The sequence below is a fragment of the Meles meles genome, chromosome 3 (genome assembly GCF_922984935.1).
Source record: "Meles meles chromosome 3, mMelMel3.1 paternal haplotype, whole genome shotgun sequence".
Taxonomy (NCBI): Eukaryota; Metazoa; Chordata; class Mammalia; order Carnivora; family Mustelidae; genus Meles; species Meles meles.
The window spans coordinates 77,398,787-77,425,625 of NC_060068.1; the positions used below are offsets into that span (position 1 = coordinate 77,398,787).

General features: G+C 39.3%; 2 protein-coding genes across 4 annotated transcripts in view; one reads left to right on the forward strand and one right to left on the reverse strand.

Moving 5' to 3' along the window:
- MSH3 (mutS homolog 3) overlaps positions 1-5,003 on the reverse strand; it is a 186,014-nt gene extending 181,011 nt beyond the window's left edge. Inside the window, 2 exon segments of the mRNA XM_045999684.1 lie at positions 1,935-2,055; positions 4,780-5,003. Of these exon segments, the coding sequence (XP_045855640.1) occupies positions 1,935-2,055; positions 4,780-4,986 (328 nt within the window). The 5' untranslated portion in view covers positions 4,987-5,003.
- Positions 5,004-5,174: 171 nt separating this feature from the next.
- The window catches only part of DHFR (dihydrofolate reductase), a 44,590-nt gene continuing 22,925 nt past the window's right edge, over positions 5,175-26,839 (forward strand). For 2 of the 3 annotated variants that reach the window (XM_045999686.1, XM_045999685.1), the window contains exons 1-5: positions 5,175-5,312; positions 5,663-5,712; positions 8,148-8,253; positions 16,163-16,289; positions 19,214-19,329. In XM_045999686.1, the coding sequence (XP_045855642.1) occupies positions 5,227-5,312; positions 5,663-5,712; positions 8,148-8,253; positions 16,163-16,289; positions 19,214-19,329 (485 nt within the window). In that variant the 5' untranslated portion in view covers positions 5,175-5,226. The remainder of the gene's footprint in view (positions 5,313-5,662; positions 5,713-8,147; positions 8,254-16,162; positions 16,290-19,213; positions 19,330-26,839) is intronic. The other variant, XM_045999687.1, reaches the window with a different exon arrangement.

The following is a 26,839-nucleotide window of genomic DNA, read 5'->3' on the forward strand; positions in this document are numbered from 1 at the left end:
ATATGGACATGAAAACATAAATACATTCCACATAATCAAAAAGGTAAAGAAAAACATGAAAATAAAGAAAAGCAAAATGGAAGATTTGGATTTCAGAGTTCTGCTTGGTTTTGGTAACAGCTTTTCTCTATGTTTCAAAGAGAGAAAAAGGTGATTTCTTTTAAAAGAACAAAATAGAACTTCTAAAGATTAAATGTACACTATCTGAGATTAACATTGTACTGAATAAGACTTATGGCAAATTAGACAACACAAAAGAAAAGATTATGGAATTTGAAAACATAGCAGGAGAACTGATCCAAAATGAAGCACAAGGAGACATAAGACTGGAAAACAAATAAAGGAGCTGGACTGGGGCGCCTGGGTGGCTCAGTGGGTTAAGCCTCTGCCTTCAGCTCACGTCATGATCTCTTGAGTCCCGCATGGGGTTTTCTGCTTAGCAGGGAGCCTGCTTCCCTTCCTCTCTCTCTGCCTGTGTCTCTGACCACTTGTGATCTCTCTGTCAAACAAATAAATAAAATCTTTAAAAAAAAAAAAAAAAGGAGCTGGACTGGCAGATGCTCCTCTCCCTTTTTTTGAGCACCATTTTTAACAAGTCACAAAAAGTCTCATTTCAAAATATTCTAAGTCAATTGCCTTGTTGACAACAGAAAAGATCATACTCTTTAAGTATACATCTCCATTTCTATAGTTATTTCACACTAAGGCTTTCATGTTGACCCTAAATCCAAATTTTACCTTTTGGGGAAAGAAAGGTATCTTACATGCTTGATCCACTGAATTGAGACTTTTTTTTTACTTTCCTTTTATTTCATTCTCTGCCTAATTCTCTGGGGATAATGAAGAAAGAAGGATTTTCTGTTAAACTTTATAACAAATCCTCTGAGGCCAACAACTAAAGAAATAGTGCTCAATCATCTTTAAATCCAACACCACCCCTAGAAGTCAACTATCTCAGGAATGGTGGTTTTATCCAAAGACTTTTAGCATACAGAAAGAGCACTTCCATGCTAAAAAAAAGCACAGGGTAGATTTAGATAACCTGACATTGAAAATTGTTCAAATGTTCTGTTAAGTGGAAAATGATAGCTTCAAATTAGTACATATAGTATAATACAATTTACAAAATACAGTTGTCCTTAAACAACATGGTTTAAACTACATGGGTTCACTTACTTGGGGATTTTTTTTTTCAATAAATACAGTACACTACTATAAATGTATTTTCTCTTCCTTATGATTTTCTTAACATTTTCTTTCCTTCAGCTTACTTCATTGTAAAAATATGGTATGCAATATATATTACATATAGAACATGTTTTAATCAACTGTTTATGTTATCAGTAGGGTTTCCTATCAACAGTAGGCTATTAGTAGTTAAGTTTCGGGGGAGTCAAAAAGTTCTACATGGATTTTCAACTGTGCAGGGCATCAGCGCCCCTTACTCCCACACTGTTCAAGGGCCAACTATATTATTACTAAGTAATTTGTAGGTCTTTGTCTGTACATGTAGATGTGTATAAATAGAGAAACCTGGAAAAATATTCATAGCCCCCTAAAATTACCAGAAGGTCTCACTAAAAGGGAAGGATGATGGGGTCTTTCATTGTCTACCCTCTACATATCAGTATTATTTGACAATTTTAAACAAGAATGTTTTACTTTTATAATCAGGACAAAAATTAGCTAAGAGAAATAAAAGAGAAAATGGGGAGAACTATAGGCAAACTGCAGAACTCCAGCTCTACTTCCACACCCCCAAAGCCCTCACACCACCACTTATGGAGGGGCCACTCTACTCAACCACAATGGAGACCTTTGTCCATAAAGGGAAAAAAATGGCACAACTCTCCAATAACATCCTCTGCTCTCTGGAGAATACAGTATCTGTGCCACAACTAGTGAGAAAGAACAATCATCACCATACAACTCACCAGCGCTCCCAAACTTTATTGAATCACTTTTTCCTTCCTTTTCTTGGACTTTCTTTGCTTTCTTTTGAACAGGCCCATCACTCTCCAGTGGTCTCTTTTTACTGCTGCCAATTTCTGCAACCTACATTAGAAAATGATGTGTTATCTCTAATCTCAAAACTTGATGTATATGAAATAATTTAAGCTTCACTTCTGAGTAACAAGGTTCTCGCCATCCTACTACTTATGGAATCACCTACCTTCAGACTTGGAAAGAACTATATATATATATATATATATATATATATATATATATATATATATATACATACACTCTCCATACTGTTATGAAAGACAATGTGGAGACCAGAAGTCATGAGCCCTAGCACTTCAAGCCCTGCTAGCATTAATTAGAACCAAGGCTTATACCTTTCTTTACTCAATCAGCCTTCACCTATCTCAGATTATAAAACCTGAGTCACCCTACTTACCTACGTTAAATAAAATACCTTTTAAAAAAATATATCCGGGGCGCCTGGGTGGCTCAGTGGGTTAAAGCCTCTGCCTTCAGCTCAGGTCATGATCCCAGGATCCTGGGATTGAGCCCCACATCGGGCTCTCTGCTCAGCAGGGAGCCTGCTTCCTCCTCTCTCTCTCTGCCTGCCTCTCTGCCTACTTGTGATCTCTGTCTGTCAAATAAATAAATAAAATCTTAAAAAAAAAAAAAAAAGGGGCGCCTGGGTGGCTCAGTGGATTAAGCCGCTGCCTTCAGCTCAGGTCATGATCTCAGGGTCCTGGGATCGAGCCCCGCGTCGGGCTCTCTGCTCCACAGGGAGCCTGCTTCCTCCTCTCTCTGCCTGCCTCTCTGCCTGCTTGTGATCTCTCTCTCCATCAAATAAATAAATAAAATCTTAAAAAAAAAAAATATATATATATATATCCAACTAGAGGGTATCATGCTTAGTGAAATAAGTCAATCGGAGAAAGACAACTATCATATGATCTCCCTGATATGAGGAAGTGGAGATGCAACATGGGGGGATAGGAGAAGAATAAATGAAACAAGATAGAATTGGGAGGGAGACAAACCATAAGTGACTCTTAATCTCACAAAACAAACTGAGGGTTGCTGGGAGGAGGCGGGGTTGGGGGAGTGGGGTTATGGACACTGGGGAGGGTATGTGCTATGGTGAGTGCTGTGAAGTGTGTAAACGTGGCGATTCACAGACCTGTACCCCTGGAGATAAAAATACATTATATGTTTATTAAAAAAATAAATAAATAATTAAAAAATATATATATATCCATTTAGGAAAGGTGAAATTAAGATACCTAACAAAAGAACACTACCATTTTTGAAATGTCAATGTTAACTGTAATTTAACTATTTCATGTTCAAACTTGGCTTATGTTCACCACCGAAGATACCACAAGATTATAAACTATGTACTGGCAGGAAACCTGTCAAAAATTAAGTCCTTCACAAAATACCCTCTAAATAATAGGTGTAAAATAAAATCTTGGTACATTCATGAAATGTAGACTATCATCAAAAATCAAAAACAGGGGCACCTGGATAGTTCAGTCGGTTAAGCGTCTGTCTTCAGCCAGGTCATGATCCCAAGGTCCTGGGATAGAGTCCCATAATGGGCTCCCTGCTGGGTGGGGGAGTCTGCTTCTCCCTCTACCCCTCCCTCTGCTTGTGTGTTCTCTCCCCACATGTTCTCTGTCAAATAAATAAAATCTTTTTTAAAAAAATCAAAAACAGGAGAGGAGAACTCACTCTATGAAAAATAAATGAAGACTTTGAAGTTGCTAGGCTGTCATCCATATTAAAACTTGGAGGGTGGCTAAAAGTTAGTCTACAATCCCTTTCCACACCCTGAGCTGTTGTTATTATTTATTTGTCAGCGAGAGAGGGCACAAGCAGGAGGAGGAGGAGGCAGAGGGAGAAACAGGCTCCAGCTGAGCAAGGAGCCCAATGCAGTACTGGATCCCAGGAGCCTGGGATCATGACCTGAGCTAAAGACAGATGCTTTACCGACTGAGCCACCCAGACGTCCCAACACATCCTCAGGAAGTGTTGCGATCAGGAAGATATTAATTCAGGAAGCCCCAGTGAGGGCTCAACCATGGACTTTTCCTGCTGGCAGTGTCCTTGGGAAAAACAAAACCAACTATTTTACTCAGGTGAACGGTGGTAAGCAACAGGAAGGAGTCAATGACTGACCATTCATATCTGCACCCCTTTAAACCTAACCCAGCCAAACTGTGTATCAAACTTTACAATCTTAGCCACAAGAAGTGTAGTCACTGAGGAACTATACAATATGACTGCTTTTACCCTATTCGCTTGAAATACTGAGCACTGCTGTTGCATGCTTAAAAACTAGAGACTTAGAGTCAATTTACTTCCGGTTACTTAACCAAGTATATACAAATAAGGTAAATAAAGCTCCCCTTTAACCTTCAATCCAGATTTTTTTTTTTAAGGCTGGGGAGGTAAAATGGCGGTTAAAAGATGTATCCTTTGCCCACAAGTCCCTACCCTCATCAGAATGAAAGTCCTGAGACCTGAGCTCCTGTTTCGAGTCTGCCATTAAGTACCCGCGCGACCTTGGCCTCAAGTCTATTACTCCTAGTGGAAACTATAACGTAAACTGCGCGGAGAATGGAGGCCAGCCTGGCTTTTCCCGCCTTCTCCTTTCAGAGCCCTGCCCTTCTCTCTTCCGGCCGTCTCATCTCGCCGATTCTCGCGCACTATCGCCGCCTCCTCCCGCTCCACCCACAAGCACGGTTCCCGCCCCCGCCCATCTTGCCCCGCCCCATCTCCCACTGGCCCCGCCCCGTCCTAGACCAAACCCACCACGTGTGGAGGCAACTGAGGCGGGAAAGTGGACGCTAGGGGCGCTGCGGAGTCAGAGTCAGGGTCGGCCTTGTCGGCTGCACCCGTGGGGGACGAGGTGGATTTCAGGCTTCCCGTAGACTGGAAGAATCTGCTCAAAACCGCTTGCCCTGCAGGGGCTGGGCCTCTGGTCGCGGCACGGCCAAAGGCAGGTTTCCGGCCCGACATCGCACGATAGGAGCAACACCACCCAAGCAGGGACTAGCCAGGAGCGCGAGCCCGCGGCCGCAGGTCCTTGCAGTCTGCGGGCGCAAGCACGTCACGACCCTGCGGAGCGCCGGGGCGGGGGGCGGAGTCTCGGCTGCACAAATGGGACCAAAGAGGAGGGGTGGCCGCAATTTCGCGCCAAGCGCGGCCGGGTGTCTTCCGTGGCGGCGAGCTAACTAGGAGTTGTTTACAGCTGCCGTCATGGTTCGTACGCTAAACTGCATCGCCGCTGTTTCCCAGAACATGGGCATCGGCAAGAACGGGGACCTGCCCTGGCCCCCGCTCAGGTACCTCCCGGGCCGGGGGTCGATTGGGTTTGGAAGAGCTAGCGCGGGGTCGCGCAGACACTGGCAGCGCGAGGAGGGGGACGGACTTGGCACCCGAGAGGACACGAGCTGGACCTGGGCTTCCTTCCGCCCTCGGGAGCCAGGAGGCCAAGTTACTGATTTCCGTCCTGCCCCTGCCGCCCGGCGAGGACATGTCCCCCCGCGGCTCCCTGCCTCAGAACAAAGTCCCTGCCATAGAGACCCCTCCACTCCACTCGCTCCCCTCCCCGCCAGCGCAGCGTCTGTGGGTCGCGTTAGAGCTGGAGCCCGCGGGATAATATTCTGAGTAACGCTGTTTGTCTAACTTGTAGGAACGAATTCAAGTTTTTCCAAAGAATGACCACAACCTCCTCAGTAGAAGGTAATGTGGGATTTTTAGGAGATTGAGGTTTGGGAAACATCTTGCTGAGTAAGTTTACCAGTGCAGACTTTTACTTAAATGAAAAGTTATCCATGTTAATCTGGGACTTTCTGCCTTACCACTCATTTGTATGCAGTTCCCAAGGTTTGCCATACCCTTAAAAAAAAAATTCTTTCAAATTTTATATGGGCAGGTGTACAGTTGAGGTACTGGGCAGAATTAGCATCTAGCTACAGGTTTCAGTGAAGATTAGAGCATGGAAAAGAAATCAGAGGAGACCTTTGCCATAGTCCCTGCAGGATATGATAGGGCCTGAAGGAGGGCAGTGAGGAGGAGAAAAGTCCAAAAAACGGTTCCATGATACTCAGTATGGAGATAAGGAAGGCGAAGGGGATGCAGGAAGGGATCCAGGATGAACTCATAGATGCTAAATTTAATGACAGCTGAATAATCCTGGGTGAGGTGGAGAATAAAGGAGTGGACAACAGTGTGCAGTTGCTAATAGTGCTAATTTTGAGGTTTGGGGATTGCAGATACAGGGAAGTAGATGAGTTGAGCTGCTGGAGAGGAGGACAACCAAGGAAAAGAATATAGTGGTGGGATACTCTTTAAAACCTAAGAGACAGGGGTGCCTGGGTGGCTCAGTGGGTTAAAGCCTCTGCTTTCAGCTCAGGTCATGATCCCAGGGTCCTGGGATCAAGCCCCGCGTCGGACTCTCTGCTCAGCGGGGAGCCTGCTTTCCTTCCTCTCTCTCTGCCTGCCTCTCTGCCTACTTGTGATCTCTGTCTGTCAAATAAATTAAAAAAAAAAAAAAAAAAAAAAAAAACAACCTAAGAGACATGTATTTGGTCATAGGAGAAGTAATAGCAGAATGAAAGGGAAATGGTAAGTCAGCCAGAAGCACATGCAGCATAACTTTAAAAGGACAGATATAGGTTCGTGGACCGGGGACTTAGGTCTGTGGTAGAGACAAGATAGCAAGAGCTTGAAGCTTAAGGAATTGATATGAACCACTCTCTAGAATCCAAAGTATGGTCTACTCATAGGAAAAGCATCCAATGTGTGGCCTGTTTGCTAGTGTTCAGTAAATACAGTACTTGTTGGATGAATGGATGGAAGGGTACTGAAGGTATGTTGGCTTTTTTTTTCTTTTTTCTTTTCCTTTCTTCTTTTCCCCCCAACGTCTCTGTATGCTCTTCACTTAAGTCCACCTTAATAGTTAGGCCAGGTCTGTACCATTTCTCTCACCAGAATTCCTCACCTAATGGCTCTGTTATTTTTGATACTTGATATCTCTTTACTAGCACCTAGAGCTCTGTCTTTGAAAATGCAGTACAAATCACATAAGGGGCACCATAAATAATTGGGGTTTTAATTCTTGGAGGAAAAAACTTTCCAAATACAGAAAAACACTTAGTCTTACTACTTGTATTTTATAACTGTTAGTATTTTTAAATAAAATCATGCTAATGATAATTCTTTGAAACAGACACGTGTGCTTCTTTTGCTAACCTGTCAGAATATATCAAGAATTATAGAAATGTGTATATTCCTTTGATCTAGATATCTGACTCCCAGGATTTTTTCCTAAGTAATTAAACCAAAAACGGAAGCTATGTGTATAGTTTCCATAAAAGTATTATACTTGAAAGAAGCACAATTGAAAGTGTTATAACTTTTTAATTGAGTGGAATATTAAGCACTTATGACTGTTAGGGGTGCCTGGGTGGCTCAGTGGGTTAAGCCACTGCCTTCGACTCGAGTCATGATCTCGGGGTCCTGGGATCGAGACCCACATCTGGCTCTCTGCTCAGCGGGGAGCCTGAGTCCCCCTCTCTCTGCTTGCCTCTCTGCCTACTTGTGATCTCTCTCTCTCTGTCAAATAAATAAATAAATAAGTAAATCTTAAAAAAAATAAAAGTATGACTACCAATATGTCTACAAAGTATACAAATATGAACAATACTATCATATCAAACAGTTAAACAGGACTTATTAGATCTTCTAAGTCTTCAATCCCCACAGTAACCCTAGAAGTAGGAACTACTGTTATCTTCATTTTATAAATAAGGAAAGTAAGGCACAGAAGATTAACATGACTTGTTCAGTAGATGACTGAATACACTGAACTTGAGCACTTCGCCCCAGAGTCTTGGCTCTTCACTATTATACATGATTGCAGTTGAGTAAATATTGGATATGAATTGGATAACACCATAGGGGGAAAAAAGTTACTATATTTAGGAAATGGTGATAAATGTAAATTTTGGTAAGCCTGTTTTAAATTTTTATTTTCAGTGCAAATCCACTAGATGTCACTATGACAATCTTATCTGTGTGTGTGTGTGTATATATATATATATATATATATATATATATATATGAATATATGGAAATATATACTCCCCAAATATTCTTTTTATGTGATTTTCTAGGTAAACAGAATTTGGTGATTATGGGTAGGAAGACATGGTTCTCTATTCCTGAGAAGAATCGACCTTTAAAGGATAGAATTAATTTAGTTCTCAGCAGAGACCTCAAGTAAGTACTACAACAAATTCACCACAAAAAGTTTCATTTCTTAGGGTGGAGGTCAGTGTATGACAGATAGTATAAATACAGTTTATTGATCAAGCTGCCTAATATCATAAAGGTAATTTACAGTAAATGAATAAGCAGTTATTTATCCCACATGACAGTAACTCTGCTATTTAAGGGATTGATTTCACCACTGTAAAAAGTCACATTAAATCTCAAATGTGGTAATAGATTTGCCAGTTTCCTTAAACTGTTACTCTGTAGGCTCAAGTATTATTTATATAAAGTAATTAGTAACTTTTTTTCTAGTTTCACATATGTTTTGGGATTTGCCAGCATTAAGTGTTTTATCCCCATTCTGGACTCTGCCCTCAATACAATAAGATCGAAATTTTAGGATGGGCTAAAAATCAGTCACAATCTTATGTCTTATTCCTAGTTTGCCACAACACCCAAATAACATTTTATACTTGTATTCTTTATCCAGTGTTTACAGGTAAAAAATTTGAAAATACTGAAGTCAACCTAAGGATCCTAGAGAGAAAGGAATGTCTCCACTTGGCCTGTGCTGAGAATTTTCCTGTCCTCCAGTCTCACATTGGAGTACATAGTTACTGATGCTTGGAAATGCCCTGGGGATTTCATTCCAAGGAATTAGTTTATACATTTGTGGGTGCCAGCTAGACAAGTCCAAAACTGGGGCAGGCCATAGGGAAGGGCTTGCTAGAACTTTACAGCAAGGGCTGAAGTTGCTGACTGCAGGTGGAATTTCTTCTTCAAGGAAGCCTCAGATCTGCTCTGAAGGCCTTAAAACTGATTGAATCCTGCCCATCCATACTGCAGTTATTGAATTATCAACTTTAATCACTTCTATAATATACTTTCACAGCAATACCTAGATTAATGTCTGAATAATCAAGGACTATAGCCCAACCAAGTGAACACCTCAAAGACCATCACATCATGGGAAGGAAAAAACATTATACACCGTAGGCTAAGGGTGATCAGGCTTATATAGATTTTCTACCAAGTCCTTCCTAGGATAGCATAGGTAAAAACATGAAAGAAAATAGACCAGAATATTTGCACTGGTTACCTTTGGATGATGGGAATATGTTGATGTGCATCTTGCCATCTGCTGCAATCTTCATACTGTTCTCTTCCTTTTGGTTGCTAGGATATTCTGGTTATCTCTTCGCTTGGTAGAATCCAAATTCACAGACTGTATTGCCATTCCCAGAGACTCTTTAGTAACATATTCTTGAATGCTACTCAAGTTTATTTATGGCTAGCTTGAGCTAAAACAAACAAAGAAATCTCAGTGGGGAACATACTCAGTTGAGCCAGCAAATCTCCTCAAATGATGAGTCTAATTTCTTCTTTATGACCCCCACCTGTGGTGTATGTAATTGGGTTTGGTTGTTTTCTTATGTATTTATGTATAACATTTGTTGCTATATGTCGCTTGCTTTTTTTTTTTTTTAAAGATTTCATTTATTTATTTGACAGAGAGAGATCACAAGTAGGCAGAGAGGTAGGCAGAGAGAGTGAGAAGGAAGCAGGCTCCCTGCCAAGCAGAGAGCCCAATGCGGTACTCGATCCCAGGACCCCGAGATCATGACCTGAGCCGAAGGCAGTGGCTTAAACCACTGAGCCACCCAGGCGCCCCTGTCACTTGCTTTTTTAAAGGCAGAAAATTTCAAAAGTCTTTATTATCAAGGAAAAAACGTTATCAGTTAGGAACACGTCTTAGAGTTTATTTTTTGCCCTTCCTTCTGGTTCCCTACTTGAAGGTCAATTACACATATAACCTGAGCACCTGCTGTGTGCCAGACAGTGCTAGATTTACTCTTGTAATCACTGTAGCTCATGCAGTCTTTTGGAAATACTCAATTTTTCATCACCACCCTCTAATGTAAGATGAAACTAAGTCCTCAAGGTAATCCCAGAATTTGCTACCAGATGCTAATTATTTTGGGTAACTAGTTCCCTAAAGTATAGGAATAAAGTGTTTTTCCAAAGCTATCTAGACAATCAAGTTGTGGCTTTAAAAGAAATATTATATAGCCACATTTGGAACACAGATTGACATTTTCTCAAAATGTTAAACATAGAGTTATCATATGACCCAGCAGTTCTACTTCTTGGTTTATGAAATGAAGGAAAAATAAAAACATATGACCACATGAGGTCAAATGTTCATAGCAGCATCATACATAATTGCCAAAATAGAAACATCCCAGATGTCCATTAGCTAATGAATGGATAAACAAAGTAGCCTATATCCATACAATGGAATATTATTCCACAATAAAAGAAGAACCAGTGTATGCTACAACATGGATAAAGTTTGAAAACAGTATGCTGAGTGAAAAAAGCCAGAAACAAAAGGCCACATAATTCCATCTATGTGAAATCCCTAGAATCAAATTCATAGACAAACTAGATTACTGGTTTTCTTGGAGAGGTTGGGAGTGGGGAATGAATGCTAACAGATACAGGGTTTCTTTTTGGGGGGATAGAAATGTTCTAAAAGTAGGTAGTGGTGGGGCACCTGGGCGGCTCAATGGGTTAAGCCTCTGCCTTTGGCAGGGATCATGATCTCAGGGTCCTGGGATCAGGCCCCATATTGGGCTCCCTGCTGCGTGGGGAGCCTGCATCCCCCTCTCTCTTTGCCAGCCTCTCTGCCTACTTGTGATCTCTCAGTCAAATAAATAAATGAAATCGTTAAAAATGAATAAATAAAAGTAGGTAGTGGTGATGGTTTTACAACTCTATGACTACACTAAAAAGTTGCCAAGTTCTACATGCTGAAAGGGTAAATTGTATGGTATATGATTTATATCTCAGTAAAGTATTTTTTTAAGGCTTCAGAACCAAACTTTTTTTTTAATTTTTTTTAAGATTTTATTTATTTATTTGACAGAGAGAGATCACAAGTAGGCAGAGAGGCAGGCAGAGAGAGAGGAGGAAGCAGGCTCCCTGCCGAGCAGAGAGCCCGATGGGGAACTCGATCCCAGGACCCTGAGATCATGACCTGAGCTGAAGGCAGCGGCTTAACCCACTGAGCCACCCAGACCCCCGGAACCAAAAATTTAAGTAAATTTTACCATAATGCTGTAACTTTGACAGCATCTTTGATAAATCCAAAATTCCTTCCATGATATAAGATGTTGTAAATTGTCTCCAGCCCATAAAAGTTACCTGACATTTCATAGTAGTATAATTTTTATGGTCTCACTACTATCCACAGTGATTAAAGCTTTCTCTCTTTTCTCCCCACCACTCACACATTTAGTATAGCAAAGACTTAATCTGTCTTCTAATGTCTGCTCTGGTACCTACTAATTTTGTGGCTTCAAGTTTTATTAACTTTAAGCCTTGCTGAAACCCAGTTTCCTTATCTACTAAATGGGGTTAATAATGAGAACTTCTTAGGGTGATTTTGAGGAGTAATTGAAATTTTGTATATTAAATTTCTGGCACACAGACAGTACCCTATAAATATCAACTCCTACTCTCCCAACCTTTGCTATTTGAGCAAAATTACCTTATTTTATATCTTACAGAAAATATTAATATTAATGGAAACACAGTGAACAGGCTTGTGATCTCACTTTTACCCTAACATCTAATTTTGTTCTTCTTTCCCTCAATTTTGAGGTTCATAGTCAGAACCCTCCCCCTTGCCCCCACCACTTTATTCTAGACTTCCATTTTCTCATGTTGTCAAGACCTTGCTGTGTTGTCCCACCCTTTATTATTTTTTTTTTAAGATTTTATTTATTTATTTGACAGAGAGGGATTACAAGTAGGCAGAGAGAGAGAGGGGAAAGCAGGCTCCCTGCCGAGCAGAGAGCCTGATGCGGGGGTCGATCCCAGGACCCTGAGATCATGACCTGAGCCAAAGGCAGAGGCTTAACCCACTGAGCCACCCACCACCCTTTACTATATTTAAACCTCGCCACAGATTACTTCTACTTTGAACTTTCTTGGGGCTTTTTGTTAAATAACTTTAGTGACTTCAGTACAAACCTCAGTCATATCTATGGTCGTCTATCACTTTTGTGTTTTGAACATGTTTTTCTCTCTGAGACGCTCTGCTAAGGGATCTTTCTCCAAGGAGTATTCTCCCTCATCACCGCACCCAGAAGATACATCCCCTCTGCTCATCTGGCATTCTCCATGCATCCCCATTGCATGTCCTTCACACGGTGGCCACTGCTGAGATATTTCTCTGCCTGCCAGTGGTACAGAGGTGCTGTTCTTTTTCTTTTTGTCTCTATTCCCAGCATTTAGCATATCCCTTAGCAAAGCAGGGATTCAGAAGTTTTCACAGAATAAATGACCAATAGGTGGTCTATAAATCTAGAACCATCCTGTTTTCTAACCTGACTTTCCGCCCACCATTTGATATATTGAAAGATTAAGTTCTGTAAATATTTGTAGTGACTGCATAGTATTCAATTAAGAGGATAGAGCCTACTTGAACCAATTTTCAATAGTCGGACATCCCATTTCAAAGACTGAGTTTGAAAGGCTTTAAATTGAACTCTTTTTTTTTTTCCATTTTGGTTAAGATGTGATTCTAGCCTAGGGTTTTTTGTTTTCCAATAAGCTTTCCCAACAGTCTCCAGGGAAATTGAGCCAGAATTTCATCTGCCACATCATTCTCTTTCACATCAGGCACAGTGGAAAAGATAATGTTTATATGGTACCCTGCGGTAATCAAATGAGGCTGCTCAAGGCCAGAGGACACTGGTCTTAGGGATTGCCTAAATTAGGCCACACCCTCCTGCGGTGTGAGGGTTCTAGAATAGGACACCTTTGTAGTACGTGACCATCAGCTGAGAATCTTGCCTGTGTGGGAAGTTGCAACTCAAGACTCCAGCATCAGGCTGCTGGAGTTCAAATCCCAGGTCTACCATTTCCTAGCTCTCTAACCACTGGTTTCGTAACGTCTCAGCCTCAATATCCTCTGTAAACAGGAATAAAAGTACTTACAAAGGACTGCTGTTCGCATTAAGTGGTATGATGCATGTAAAGCACTGCCTCATCCCACTATATGGGAGAGCAAGGGGGCACTGAATAAATATTAGATATTTTCTTTCTACTATAACTATCCATCAGTAAAAAGCAGGCTCTTTTGAATAGGGCCTTTAAAGAGAAGGATGGAAAGGCACCTGGGTGGCCCAGTTGGTTAAGCATCTGCCTTCGGCTCAGGTCATGATCCCAGATTCCTGGAATCAAGCCCGGCATTGGGCTTCCCTGCTCATCAGGTAAGCCTGCTTCTCCCTCTCCCTCTGTCCCTCCCTCTGCTCGTTCTCTCTCTATATATATCAAATAAATAAATAGAATCTTAAAAAAAAAAAAAAGGATGGAAATATTAGAGTGCCTATAATGTACATTACCTTTCTTTTAATCCTCATCCCAGCCCTCTGAGAGAATTCGACTCTTAAGTTTGTAACAAGATATCAAGCATATCCACTTGTTTCTTGACTGCATATAACCACATACCAATTATCTCTTGTCAGGGAATACAATCTCTGTTAGCTTGAGATAAATATAGGAAGGAAATTTAGCAATGAAATAAGTCACAATATTGAGTGCTTGCTATATTCTGTTTACTTTGTTAGTTTCTAGGATTTGTGCTTTCACAGAATGAATACAGTGGGCTAATGAACTCAAACATTAGTTCAACTTTTTGCTAATTTTTTCTACCCCTCTTGGATCAAGGGTTTCCTGTGAAACTTATTCCTAAACTGCTAAGTAGCAACATTTTGCAGAATCATTTCCTCTGTGCCTCTATGATAACTAAAATCTGAAACAAATCCTTTGTTTTCCTTTTCCAGACACACTACAAAAGGGCAAAGAAGTAGTCTACACCTTAAGCCCTTGCACCATTTCAAGCCATTGTTCCACAATCTACACAAAATGTGTACCCCGTTAATTTAAAATCCACACCAACTATTTATACCACCTTTTAAATTATTTTGCTATAACCCACCAACTTCGCCCCTTCTAGTTCTTCTCATATGTCAGTTCCTAAGTCACCATTTTTCCGACTCCTATCATCATTCCTGATTTTAGCATCCTCAAATACTAACACCACCTTGACTCTATTTCAGGCATTCTAGACTTTAACTAGACGATCTTCTCTCCAAGTTCAAATCTGTTTCTTATTCAGTTCTTCCCCTAGCCTCATCCAACCTAGTCGCTGCAGCTGCCCTGACATCTTAGAGAATCTTTTGGCTCATTTAACCTCACACTGGCCTCCATATCTTTTCCAGCTTTTAGTCAAAATATACTCTTTGTGCTCTTAATTCCTTTAGAGATGACAAAAAGTGAAATAAGTAAAATGTCTGTCAAGGAGGTGAGGGAGGAGGCAGTCAAAAGAATTAATGTCTCCATTAGCTCTTGATTAATCATTGTTATAACTACAAGTTCCGAGGCAGTTATATAATTTTTTAAAGCATCAGTCTGAGAACTTGACATTGAATTGTAATTTCTGTTCTCTAATTACAATGGAAACCAAATTCTACATGTTTCAACATTTATAAAGGGAATTACAGCCCTCCCCAATTCCAACAACCAACCCCCACCCAAAAAAAACAGTTGTGGAGATAGGGAGAGATTAACCTGAAGATCTAACCCTGAAATTAATCAACTTTACCTCCTTTGGATTTTTATTTATTTATTTATTTTTTTTTTAAATTAGGGTTGGACTATGGAGGGACAAAAGGAGAGAGAATCCCAAGCAAGCTCCATGCCCAGCACGGAGCCCAACACAGGGCTTGATCCCACAACCCTGAGATCATGACCTGAGCTGAAATCAAGAGTCAGACATTCAGATGCTTAGCCAACTAAGCCACCCAGGTGCCCTTCCTTTGGATTTTTAATTACAGAAAACAACATGCTAATTTATTAATACTTCATCCATCTCTACATGTTTGAAACATGAAAAATCTTTTAACTCATTCCCCATTCATCACATATTAAGAATATGAAAATCATTCTAGGCCTCCTGGGTGGCTTAGTCAGTTGAGCTTTTGACCCTCGATTTTGGCTCTGGTCATCATCTCAGGTCGTGAGATCAAGCCCCACATCAGGCTCTGAGCTGAGCTTTGAGCCTGCCTAAGATTCTCCCTCTCCCTCTCCCTCTGCCCTAACCACCCCCACCCCCAAACTCACAAGCATACTCGCTCTCAAAAAAACCCAAGCAAACAAAAAAAAACATTCCATACTACAGTCATTCAAACATACTACTCTCTAACATTTTATTATAAATCTTTCAAACGTACAGAAAAAACCTTACAGTAAATACCTGTATATTCTACCATTAATGTTCTACTACGCTGGTTTTACCATTCATCCATACATTAATTGGTCTTGTTTTTTTCATGCATTTCAGAGTAACTTGTAGACATCAGTATGTTTCTCTTAAATACTTCAGCATACATATGATTAACTAGAGTTCAGTATTTCATTAGCTTTATTCTTTTGAGATAAATATATACAGTGAAATATACAAGTCTTAAATGTATTTTGCTAAATTTTGACAAATGTACGCACCTATATAATCCCATATCAAAAATAGAGAACATTACCATAACCCTTCAAAAGCCCTTATGCCTCTTCCCAGTCAATCTTTAACCACATCCCTCTGGAGACAACTGTTCTTATACTTTTTTTCCACCATAAATATCACAAGACACCAGAAGTGTTTCTGTTTTTTGATTCATTGTGAACCATACATACACAAATGTGGTTTCCTTAAAAGATTCATATTTATGATGATTTGGGTTTTATAATTAATTGCTTTATAATTGTTTTATAATTAATTGGGTTTTATAATTAATTTCAACCTATGATTAGGTTTTATAGAAATTATTTCTAATTTTTTTAACCTCAGGGAACCTCCACAGGGAGCTCATTTTCTTGCCAAAAGTTTGGATGATGCCTTAAAACTTATTGAGGAACCAGAATTAGCAAATAAAGTGGACATGGTTTGGATAGTAGGAGGCAGTTCTGTTTATAAGGTAAGTAAAATTATAAAGAAATGTTCTACCCCACTTTCAGCTTCCCTGCCTTCTGAACTTTAAAAAAATTAAGCCATGAGCAAAGGAAGCATATTATCCCTACTGTTAGCTAGACATATTGTCAATTTGAATTATTCATTTTAGATACTATCATGAAAACTAAATAAAAATATAAAAGTGAGTTTTTAAGCCTGTTGGAGTTTATTTTCAATTCAAAATAGTTGATGTTTCTAATTTAAAAACATTCTAAATTCTTCCCTTAGAATCATACTTGCATTGCACTGTTTTCTGCTCTCTGGATGTGCCTTGATATACTGAATTATTCCCCTTTTTTTCAAGGATATGTATGTTCTCACTGATAAAGGGATGGGGCTCTCAGTTGCTGTATACTGACTAGATGTATATGAATTTGTGAAAAGCAGAAAACTTTGCCTTAACAATTTTTATGTAATATGAGGTTATGGAGAAAATACTATATGATTTCATAATATAAGGAAAAAGAGGTAAAAGAGAAAATAGTCTGCACTTTTTTTTTTGTATACTCATCATGCCCTGAATTCATAGGGAATGGGTTCCAGCATCTCAGGCTCCTTCCCTGGGTACAGCAGGCTGGTGCTTCACTTGAACCCAAGTACCTTTCTCTATGCTACCTTCTTTTCCTGATCATTTTCTTTCACACGCTTCAGGAAGTTATCTCAGCTCTTGAGGGCTTAATATGATGAATATGCACATTAATTCTCTTGGCAAGAGTCTTGTCCTTCAGTTGTTTTCAACAGTGCCAACAGCATGCTGTACCCTTGTAGACTCTTCCAGCTTTGCCATGTCAGCATTTATGGGGTGTTCCTGTTTGAACAGTGCCCCTTCCCTTGATGTCCACAGTATCACCTTTCTTGTAGAGTCCCACGTATGTGGCCACAGGAACAAGTCCATGTTTTCTAAAAGGCCAAGAGAACATATAGCAGATACCTCTCCTCTTTCCCTTGGTGCTACTCATTTTGGTAAATTACTGGAAGACGGAGGCTCTGGCCCAAAGCTTTTTTTTTTTTTTTTTTTTTTGTAAGATTTTATTTTTAAGTAATCCCTGTACCCAATGTGGGGTTCAAACCCACAACTGCAAGATCAAGGGTCACACACTCCATAGACCGAGCCAACCAGGTATCCCAAAATATTCCTTATTCTTGATACCAAATGACTTTCAGCTTTCAAAATTTTTGAGAATATTAAATAGAATTTTTTGACTCTTAAAATACTAATGAGAGGTTAACATTTTGTGGGAAGGAAAAAAACCAGCCCTACACTTTGGTGGCTTGTGGTGACATATATACCCTGAGATTATTTTATGAAGAAAAGATATACCAGGATCCCAGACCTGTTTCTACAACCTTTAGTTTGCTTTATTTGTATTATGAGGAAATGGACATTTTCCTTGATCTTGCAACCAAGGATGAATTTCTAAGAAAACAAGTTTTTTTTTATTTTGTTCAATATGCATTTTGAATAATTTAATACCATATTGACTTCAAAATACATTCCTTATAAATATTCAAAATTAAACATAATTATGTAACTTGGTATATCTATATCTATATAAGTCATAAGGAAGTAGAACCTTTAGCTGGTAATTTTGCTTTTTCCACCTGCCTCACATCACAATAGTTTGTAGAACATTTAGGCTTATCTTCCCTGGGGTGAGCCTGTTTTTGTAAACAAAGTTTCACTGTAACACAGCCATGCCCATTGGTTTAGTATTATCTATGGCTACTGTTGCCCACAAAGGTAAGAAAGAAACCATACAGTCCACAAAGCCTAAAATACTTAACATCTGACCCTTTACAGAAAACCTTTACTATATAGCATTTCCTTGGATACAGACCTTCAAATGCTTCTGTGGTTGGTCCCATTCAGTTTCTCTAATTTGATACAGTAAGAATTGGTAGAATTTTTTTCATTGGGGCAAGGGAATAAATGATTTAATATATGCTGTAGTAAAAAGCCAAAAATAAAAAGTAATATTGGTCCTATGCCCTTATTTGGAATTTCAAGGCTGACACACTAGAATTACCCGTTATTTTTTTTTCTTCCACAGGCTGTTTGAAAATCAAGGGTTATTGCTTTCTTGGAGATGCAATTAGGACTCTTGACTTTTTATTAGAGTTTTAAGATACTTGTTTGAGGGCAGTTTTGTTTTGTTTTGTTTTTAAATTTTATTTATTTATTTAACAGAGGAAGACACAGGGAGAGAAGGAACAGAGGCAGGGGAGTGGGAGAGGGAGATTCAGGCTTCCCACTGAGCAGGGAGCAGGTTTTTTCTATAGGAGAAACTATCAACAGTACCATAGGCAGTAGTTAGAAAAGCCATTAACAATATAAGGCCAAATACAATCATTAGCAACAAGGTGCTAAGAAAGTAAATTACCTACTAACATTATTACTATCTCCTAAGAAATGGAAGCATTATTAAGTTCTGTGTAAATGTACTAAGTATGCCCTTGGGGTTTTCAATAATCAAAGGCTCATACTATTTTGTCCATATATGCAGATTTTTCTATGGAGAATAACTAATTTATAGCTCTTAATTCTTAAACAACTACCAAAGAAAAAAGATAATACTGAATGCTTAAATGAAAAAAAAAGAGTTCATGTCAGCAAACTAGAGACCACAATATATTTAAACTCACTGTCATAATTATTGATAGTGATTAGATCCATTCTCAAAATAACTAAGACGTACTTTGCAGGACCCCAAAATAAAGAATGGGATATTTAAATAGCATGCTTTGGAGGTAACAAGTTATGTAGCATGTCTCTAATACCTAGTACAAACTTGACTGTATAATTAAAACAAACAGAAATCTTGGAGTTTCTGTTTCTTTTGACAGATAAATTAGGAAATTAATGCCTTTTTTTTTTTTTTTTTTCCAAAGGAAGCCATGAACAAACCAGGCCATCTTAGACTATTTGTGACAAGGATTATGCAGGAATTTGAAAGTGACACATTTTTTCCAGAAATTGATTTGGAGAAATATAAACTTCTGCCCGAGTAAGTAAAATGTTATTAATTTGTCTGAAGCACTTTTGGATTTACTGCTTAAGAATTATAGAAAGAGTAATACTCTTCAGACTGAATTTGGAGTAATTATGTTTTCTGTAGACAGATACTTTGGGATTTTTGGGAAATCTGCTTTAACAAACTTGGGAATGTTTAAGTTCTAATCATCTTGCTAAAATCTAGAGAGTAGTCATTAGTTTATTCCACAAAATCTGTGCTTAGCATCAGATGCTGTCTTAGGCACTGGAGAAACAGTGCTTACGAGACAGATGCTTTCCTAAGATTAGATTCTTTGTAGTAGAGGAAGAGGGTAGCAAATGATAAACATCAAGAAAGTTCTGTATGGAGAATTGAAATACAGTGATGTGGTAAATACTGTATTGTCTGAGAAGTCCTCTCTGAAGAGTCGTATCTACGCTGAGATCTAAAATGGCAAGAAGCCAGCCATGCAAAGAACAGAGAAGAGCATTCCAGAAACCAGAAATAGTGTAGACACCAGAAGGCAGGAACAATTATGGTGTGCTCCCTGACCCTGAAAGCCACCGTGAGCATTCTAAGCAAGCAGGAGGCCAGAAGGCGTCAGACCAGAAGCAGGTTTAGAGGGTTTGAATAGAGAGCAAGTGATACTGTTCCAGCTGTTTGTGGAAAAGGGACGGGAGGGAGCAGGAGTGAGTCTGGGAGACCAGTTGGCTATGAGAATTGAAGCAAAAGAGTAAGGGATTTGGATAGCAGTGGTGGAAATCAACAGAAGGGGTTACACTTGTTTTTCTATGGATTTGTGATTTTTAACATGAAATTGCCTGATTTTGAAGACTCCTAGCATTTTAGTTTAAAGCACTTTTCGTACTTCAGTTTATAAAATAAAATTTAAAAAGGACTTTTCAGCTTTTGGCTACGGAAAGTAAAAGATTAATTGTATCCACACTTTCAGACTAGGTTTTAACACATTCTTTCAAATAGTCTCAGTTGAATCCAGTCATTATTTTTTTTTTTTTTTTTTTTTTAAAGATTTTATTTATTTATTTGACAGAGAGAGATCACAAGTAGGCAGAGAGGAAGGCAGAGAGAGAGGAGGAAGCAGGCTCCCTGCAGAGCAGAGAGCCCGATGCGGGGCTCGATCCCAGGACCCTGAGATCATGACCTGAGCCGAAGGCAGCGGCTTAATCCACTGAGCCACCCAGGCGCCCCGAATCCAGTCATTATTTAAGTGTGAGTTTGTTTTGGGAAATACCTCCTAAAAGAACATTCAGAGTCAAGTCTGAATACGTGGATGGCCAGGCTTGAAAGTAACAATTCATAGAGTAATAGGTAATAGTCATGAATCTAATGAACTGTGTGACTGATTTCCTTGGGCTTTTAACTAGCTGTAAAGAAAACTGAAAATTTTAAGAGCTCTATAAAGTTTTCTAAACAGCTGAAGTACAGCCTTTTGCTTAGTCTCCAAAGGTGACCGCATAGAAAAATCACCCTTAGTGATTTTGTATATATTTATGAAATCAGCTCTATTTCTTTGTCATATCTTATATGTTTTCTCTTATACTGCTTAGGTTGCTGAGTCTAATATTATGTGAATATTGATCTCTGCTGTCCCTCATTCCATCTTTGCTTCTAGCAAAAAGAAAAGGTTACTATGTGAATTTACCTTTCCAAATCCTGTTGCTCTCCATCAGACCTCTTTTCAGAACCGACTCTGGGATCCTTGATAACTTAAACTATTTTACTACCATTCTGGCTCTTGGCTCTTAGAAATGAAGAATTTAACATCTTTACTGAGTGATGATTCACACATCACACCATTCACCCATTCAAAGTATATATTCAGTGGTTTGAATATATTCAGATTTGCGCAACCGTTACTACAGAGATTCCCTTAAAGAATTTTGTTATCTAAGCAGTATTTATTTTTCTAAACCATGAATGTGTGATGTCTTTCTACTTATTTAGATACTATTATAAATGGAGCTTTTTCATCATTTTATTTTCAAACTGTTCATTGGTAATAAAACCAATAGAATCAATTGTAATAGATATACAATTGATTTTTGTTTCTTGATCTTGTATCCTACAACCTTGCTGAACTCATTTATTCTAATGTTAGTGAATTCCTTCGGATTTTCTAAATGCAGGATATACATTTACAAATAGAGGTAGTTTTACTTCTTCCTAATCTGCATTTTTGAAATTTCTTTTTCCTACCACTTGCTCTGGGTAGACCCTCCTGTGCAGTTACAAACAGAAATGGCAAGAGTAAGACATCCTTGTCTTGTTCCTCCTCTTAAGGGAAGGCATTCAGTCTTTTACCATTAAGTCTATTAGCTGTGGGCTTGTCATACATGCCATTTATCTCACTGAGGAAGATCTGTTCTATTTCTACCTCATTGAATATTTTTATCATGAGGAAGTGTTGGATTTGTCAAATGCTTTCTCTGAGTCTATTGAGATAATCGTGGTCTTTGTCTTTAAAAGGTTATTAATACAGTGTATTACATTGATTTTCATGTTAAACTATTCCTACACTTCTAGGATAAATCCATTTTGTAGTAATGTACAGTCCTTTCTATATGTTCCTGAATTCAGTCTGCTAATATTTTGTTAAGGATTTTTGCATTTATATTCATAAAGGAATATTGGCCTATAATTTTCTTTTTCTGTAATGTCTTCACGTGGTTTTGGTGTCAGAAGAATTACCAGCCTCACAGAATGAGTTAGGAAATGGTTTCCTCTTGTATTTTTTTGGAATAGCTTGTGAAGGATTGGTACTGGTTCTTCTTTAAATGTTTTAGGAAGAGGCGCCTGGGTGGTTCAGGTCATGATCCCAGGGTCCTGGGAACAAGCCAGCGTTGGGCTCTTTGCCTGCCTCTCTGCCTACTTGTGATCTCTCTCTCTCTGTCCAATAAATAGATAAAATCTCTAAAAAATAAAATAAATGTTTTAGGAAGCATTTTTAAGATGGGGGGTGGCGGTGGGACAGAAGAAGAAGGAGAGAGAGAATCCTAAGTGGAGTCCATGCTTACCATTGAGCCTGGCATGGGGCTCCATCTTATGACTCCGAGATCATGACCTGAGCCAAAATCAAGAGTTGGATGCCACTCAGACACCCCTAGAAAATTTTAACTGTGGGTAGATTCAGATAGGAAATTGCTATCCAAAGCCAAAATCCAAGGAAATTGCTCCAAAATGGACATTCTAAACAAGGCTATGAAAGAAAATGAAAAGTCTTTTTTCATTGCATCATTTGATGGTTATCTTACCTTCAAGCCTGTACCAACATAATAACAGCCTCTTAAAGGTGAGGTGGAAGGAATCCCCTAAGGGTAAATCTGGAGTAGGTCATCTTTGATGAAGTAGAGAAAAAGGAAAACAAAGGGAATATACCTTGTTCCTGGAAGTCTGTAATGTTGCTCAGTTCTTAAGCTGCTTTCTCTTCAAATCTCTATATATTGAGGAACTTAGAATTGCTCCCTACTGTCCAGAAATGAACTCTGATCATTCTCTACCCTCCCCTTCTTCTTTCTCCACAGCTACACTTCGTTTAGACCCATTATCCCTATTAGTGGGCCTCTTGTGGTTCCATAAGTTTCAGTTCAAACACAGTTATCTTTTATTAACACCATACTTCCTGATAATAAAAGCACTAGTAAAAGGAAATAAAGATGAGAGGACTGTTGTAAAGTGCAAAGAGAATAAAATTAGAAGTTAGGTGAAACCACAAGTGGTAGAAACCTAAAAGCAGAAATTAGTCTTAACAAAGTAAGGTTTGACTTTGTGTCTGCCTTTTTTCCCCCATGGGTCATTGTCTGTGCAATTCATTTTTTCTTTTTCTTTTTTTTTTAATGACAGCACCATGCCAGCCTGTCCTCTAAGGCTCTGCTCTCATTCATTTTTTTTTTTTTTTTTAAGATTTTATTTATTTATTTGACAGACAGAGATCACAAGTAGGCAGAGAGGCAGGCAGAGAGAGGGAGAGAAGGAGGAAGGGAAGCAGGCTCCCTGCTGAGCAGAGAGCCCAAGGCGGGGCTTGATCCCAGGACACTGGGATCATGACCTGAGCCGAAGGCAGAGGCTTTAATCCACTGAGCCACCCAGGCGCCTCTGCCCTCATTCATCTTGTCTGGAAGAAATCTTTCTGCCTCAGACAATTTCACACAAGGCTTCAACCAAACCAGCAGGCCCAAATATTTTCTATCAGCAGTTTTCTGCTTAATGAGCCCCAAACAGGTTTTCCTTTTAGTTAACAATCTAATGTATTAACCTTGCAGTCAAAGAGGATAAAGACCAGACGAGATCTTTGAAACAGTAGTTGGCTCCAGAGCTGGTACAGATGTCCCTTATCAATGGACAACTCGAGGAGGGTTTTTGGCTGATGTTTCCTCTTCTGTTCCCATGACATCCTGACAAGTCAACAGGATCCTTATTCATGTTATTTGTACGTCTTTCTCCTGAGCCTGTGCTTGCTATAGAGCCTTCATTTTATTTTAGTTGTGAGTTGTTTCTTATGGATAACTAACTGTTTTAGGAACTCTGTTTACATCTTAGACTTTACATTAAATCATCTCTGTAATAGTCTCATGATACTTGGTCATTTCAGATCTTAATATCTTTTCATATTCATTGGATTCCTTACTGCTTGAAGATTCTAGAGCTGGATTTCTTTCTGGGTGGTTCATATAGGAGGTATTTCCAAATCCTGTTAGGCTTAAACTCAGAGTTCATATGTGGCTCCTAGGCCATTGGGAAATATGATGGTGGGGTAGTTATGGTCATTATTAAAATAGACTGAATATGTGAATATTATAGAAAGTAAAATTAAACATAAATAGAAATGAATTTCAGTTTCACAGAGCAGATTAACATTAATACTGCAGCTAGTGACCATAGTCAGCCAATAGCATGGTATTTCTGTTATTATTATTCATGATGTTTTTTTTTTTTTTAAAGATTTTATTTATTTATTTGACAGAGATCACAAGTAGGCAGAGAGGCAGGCAGAGAGAGGGGGGAAGCAAGCTCCCCCTTGAGCAGAGAGCCTGATGCAGGGCTTGATCCCAGGACCCTGGGATCATGACCTGAGCAGAAGGCAGAGGCTTAACCCACTGAGCTACCCAGGTGCCCCTTATTCATGGTTTTAGAAATAATTTTGATACTTTGCTTTTATTTTATTAACTGAGAATCTTGATACTCTTGAGAATTTTACACACAGATAAAAATGTAAATGTTGCTTTTGCTGACTCATTCCAAAGAAACTAAGGTCATGGTTAAACGTTGGCCTCATAAAATCATTTCTTTAAAAATTAAGGAAAAATGCTTATTGCTATTAAAACAGTGGAACAGGGCGCCTGGGTGGCTCAGTGGGTTAAGCCTCTGCCTTCGGCTCAGGTCATGATCCCAGGGTCCTGGGATCAAGCCCCGCATAGAGCTCTCTGCTCCGTGGGGAGCCTGCTTCCACCTCTCTTTCTGCCTGCCTCTCTGCCTACTTGTGATCGCTCTCTCTGTGTGTCAAATAAACAAATAAAATCTTTAAAAAAATAAAACAGTGCAACAGAAACAGCTTAGAAAATGGTTAGTAATTTCTCCCTCTGAAATAGTTTTTCAAGAAAAAACAGCTTTTTCGTCTTCTTATACATCATTATGCTGTTACTTTATGTCTCTAATTATATTTTTTATCACATGGCATCACCTCTCATTAGTCAACAAAAGGTCAATACCTATTATAACTCAGCATTGTACTGGATATCAAAACACATTTAATTTTTTTCCTGTATTCTTGCTACATTGAGTTTAGAAAATATAGAGATGAAACCAAATGATAATATTAAAAGGTAACATTTGTAGAGCACTTAATGTAAAATCATGAAATCAGTGCTGAATTATTCCTAAAAACGAAGACTGTGTTCATAACTAAGTATCACACAGCAGAACCAAAGTGAGACATGAATCTGAGTAAAGCAGTGTTCCTCCTCACCACCTGGAACATATTGGGGGGGGTAGCCCACAAATACTGATGAAGTACAAGATTTGGGTTGGAGATGGGAGTGGTCAGTACAGCCTTCAAATGGAGAACCAGGGTTTTGGTTTTCTTTGCCTGTGGTGGTTATTTTTCAGTGGGGGAAAAATATTTATTGTGGTGAGAATAAACATGAAACCCACTCTCAACAAAAATTTAATTATACAATACAGTGTTGTTGGGGTGCCTGGGTGGCTCAGTGGGTTAAAGCCTCTGCCTTCAGCTCAGGTCATGATCCCAGGGTCCTGGGATCGAGCCCCACATCGGGCTCTCTGCTCAGCGGGGAGCCTGCTTCCTCCTCTCTCTCTGCCTGCTTCTCTGCCTACTTGTGTCTGTCAAATAAATAAATAAAATCTTTAAAAAAAAAATACAATACAGTGTTGTTAACTGTAGGCACACTGTTGCACAGTGCATCTCTAGAACTTAATCATCTTGCACAACAAGCTTTCTTCCCTTTGAACAGCAGCTCCGTCTTCCCTTCCCCCCAGCCTCTGTCAACCACCATTCTACTCTCTGTTCTTATTAGTTTCACCATTGTAGATACCGCAGTATTTGTCCTTCTGTGACTGGCTTATTTCATGTAGCCCAGTGTCCTCCAGGCTCATCATGTTGCTGCATATGGCAGGATTTCCTTCTTTTTTGAGGAAGAATAATATTCTATTGTATGTACACAGCACATTTTCCTTATTCATCTGTTGATGGAAATTTAAGTAGCTATTGTGAATTAGGCTGCAGTGAACATGGGAGGGCATATATCTCTTTGAGAAAGTGATTTGTTATCAAAAAAGCCTCCAAGAGATAACAAACGTTGGTGAGGAGGTAGAGAAATTGAAACTCGGTTATACATGTTGATGGGAATGTAAAATGGTGGAGCCACTGTGGAAAACAGAACAGAAGTTCCTCAAAAATTAAAAAAGAGAAGTACCCAAGATCCAGCAGTTCCACTTCTTGGTGTACACCCAAAGGAGGGCCTGGGTTTTGAATTGGAAAGTGGAGGGAACACAGAGCTTACTGAGAGTTAGAAAATACCACATAAACAGTGATGCCAGGGAAAGAATTGCAGTAAGCCACACACTGGGAAACTGAGCATTGAGCAGTAGGAAGGACACAGAACTTCAGTTCTGCTCTAAGCGGCTAAAGGTTGTATTTTGTTTTTCCTTTGCTCAGACGAGAGATTTGATACCAGGTGGAAGATTTGCAAAATGTTATTAAGCAATTTCAGACTAGCTGATTGGTAGTGGAAAGAAACGAGAAACTGCTGACTGTGGTTAGTTTTTGGACAAAAGAATTAGGGGTCAGAAGGAAAGGAGAAATTGCCCTTTTCGTTTTCTAACTTTCTATATAGTTTGAAAGTTTTTCTTTCCGTTCCCATATGTAGTGTACTTGCATAATACCCAGTTTCACAGTGGCTTACTGTAAGGTTTTATAGGCGAGATAAACACAACACCAGGCGAGGTAGGCACAAGGCAAGATTTATTAAAGGCACTCTCCCGCAAA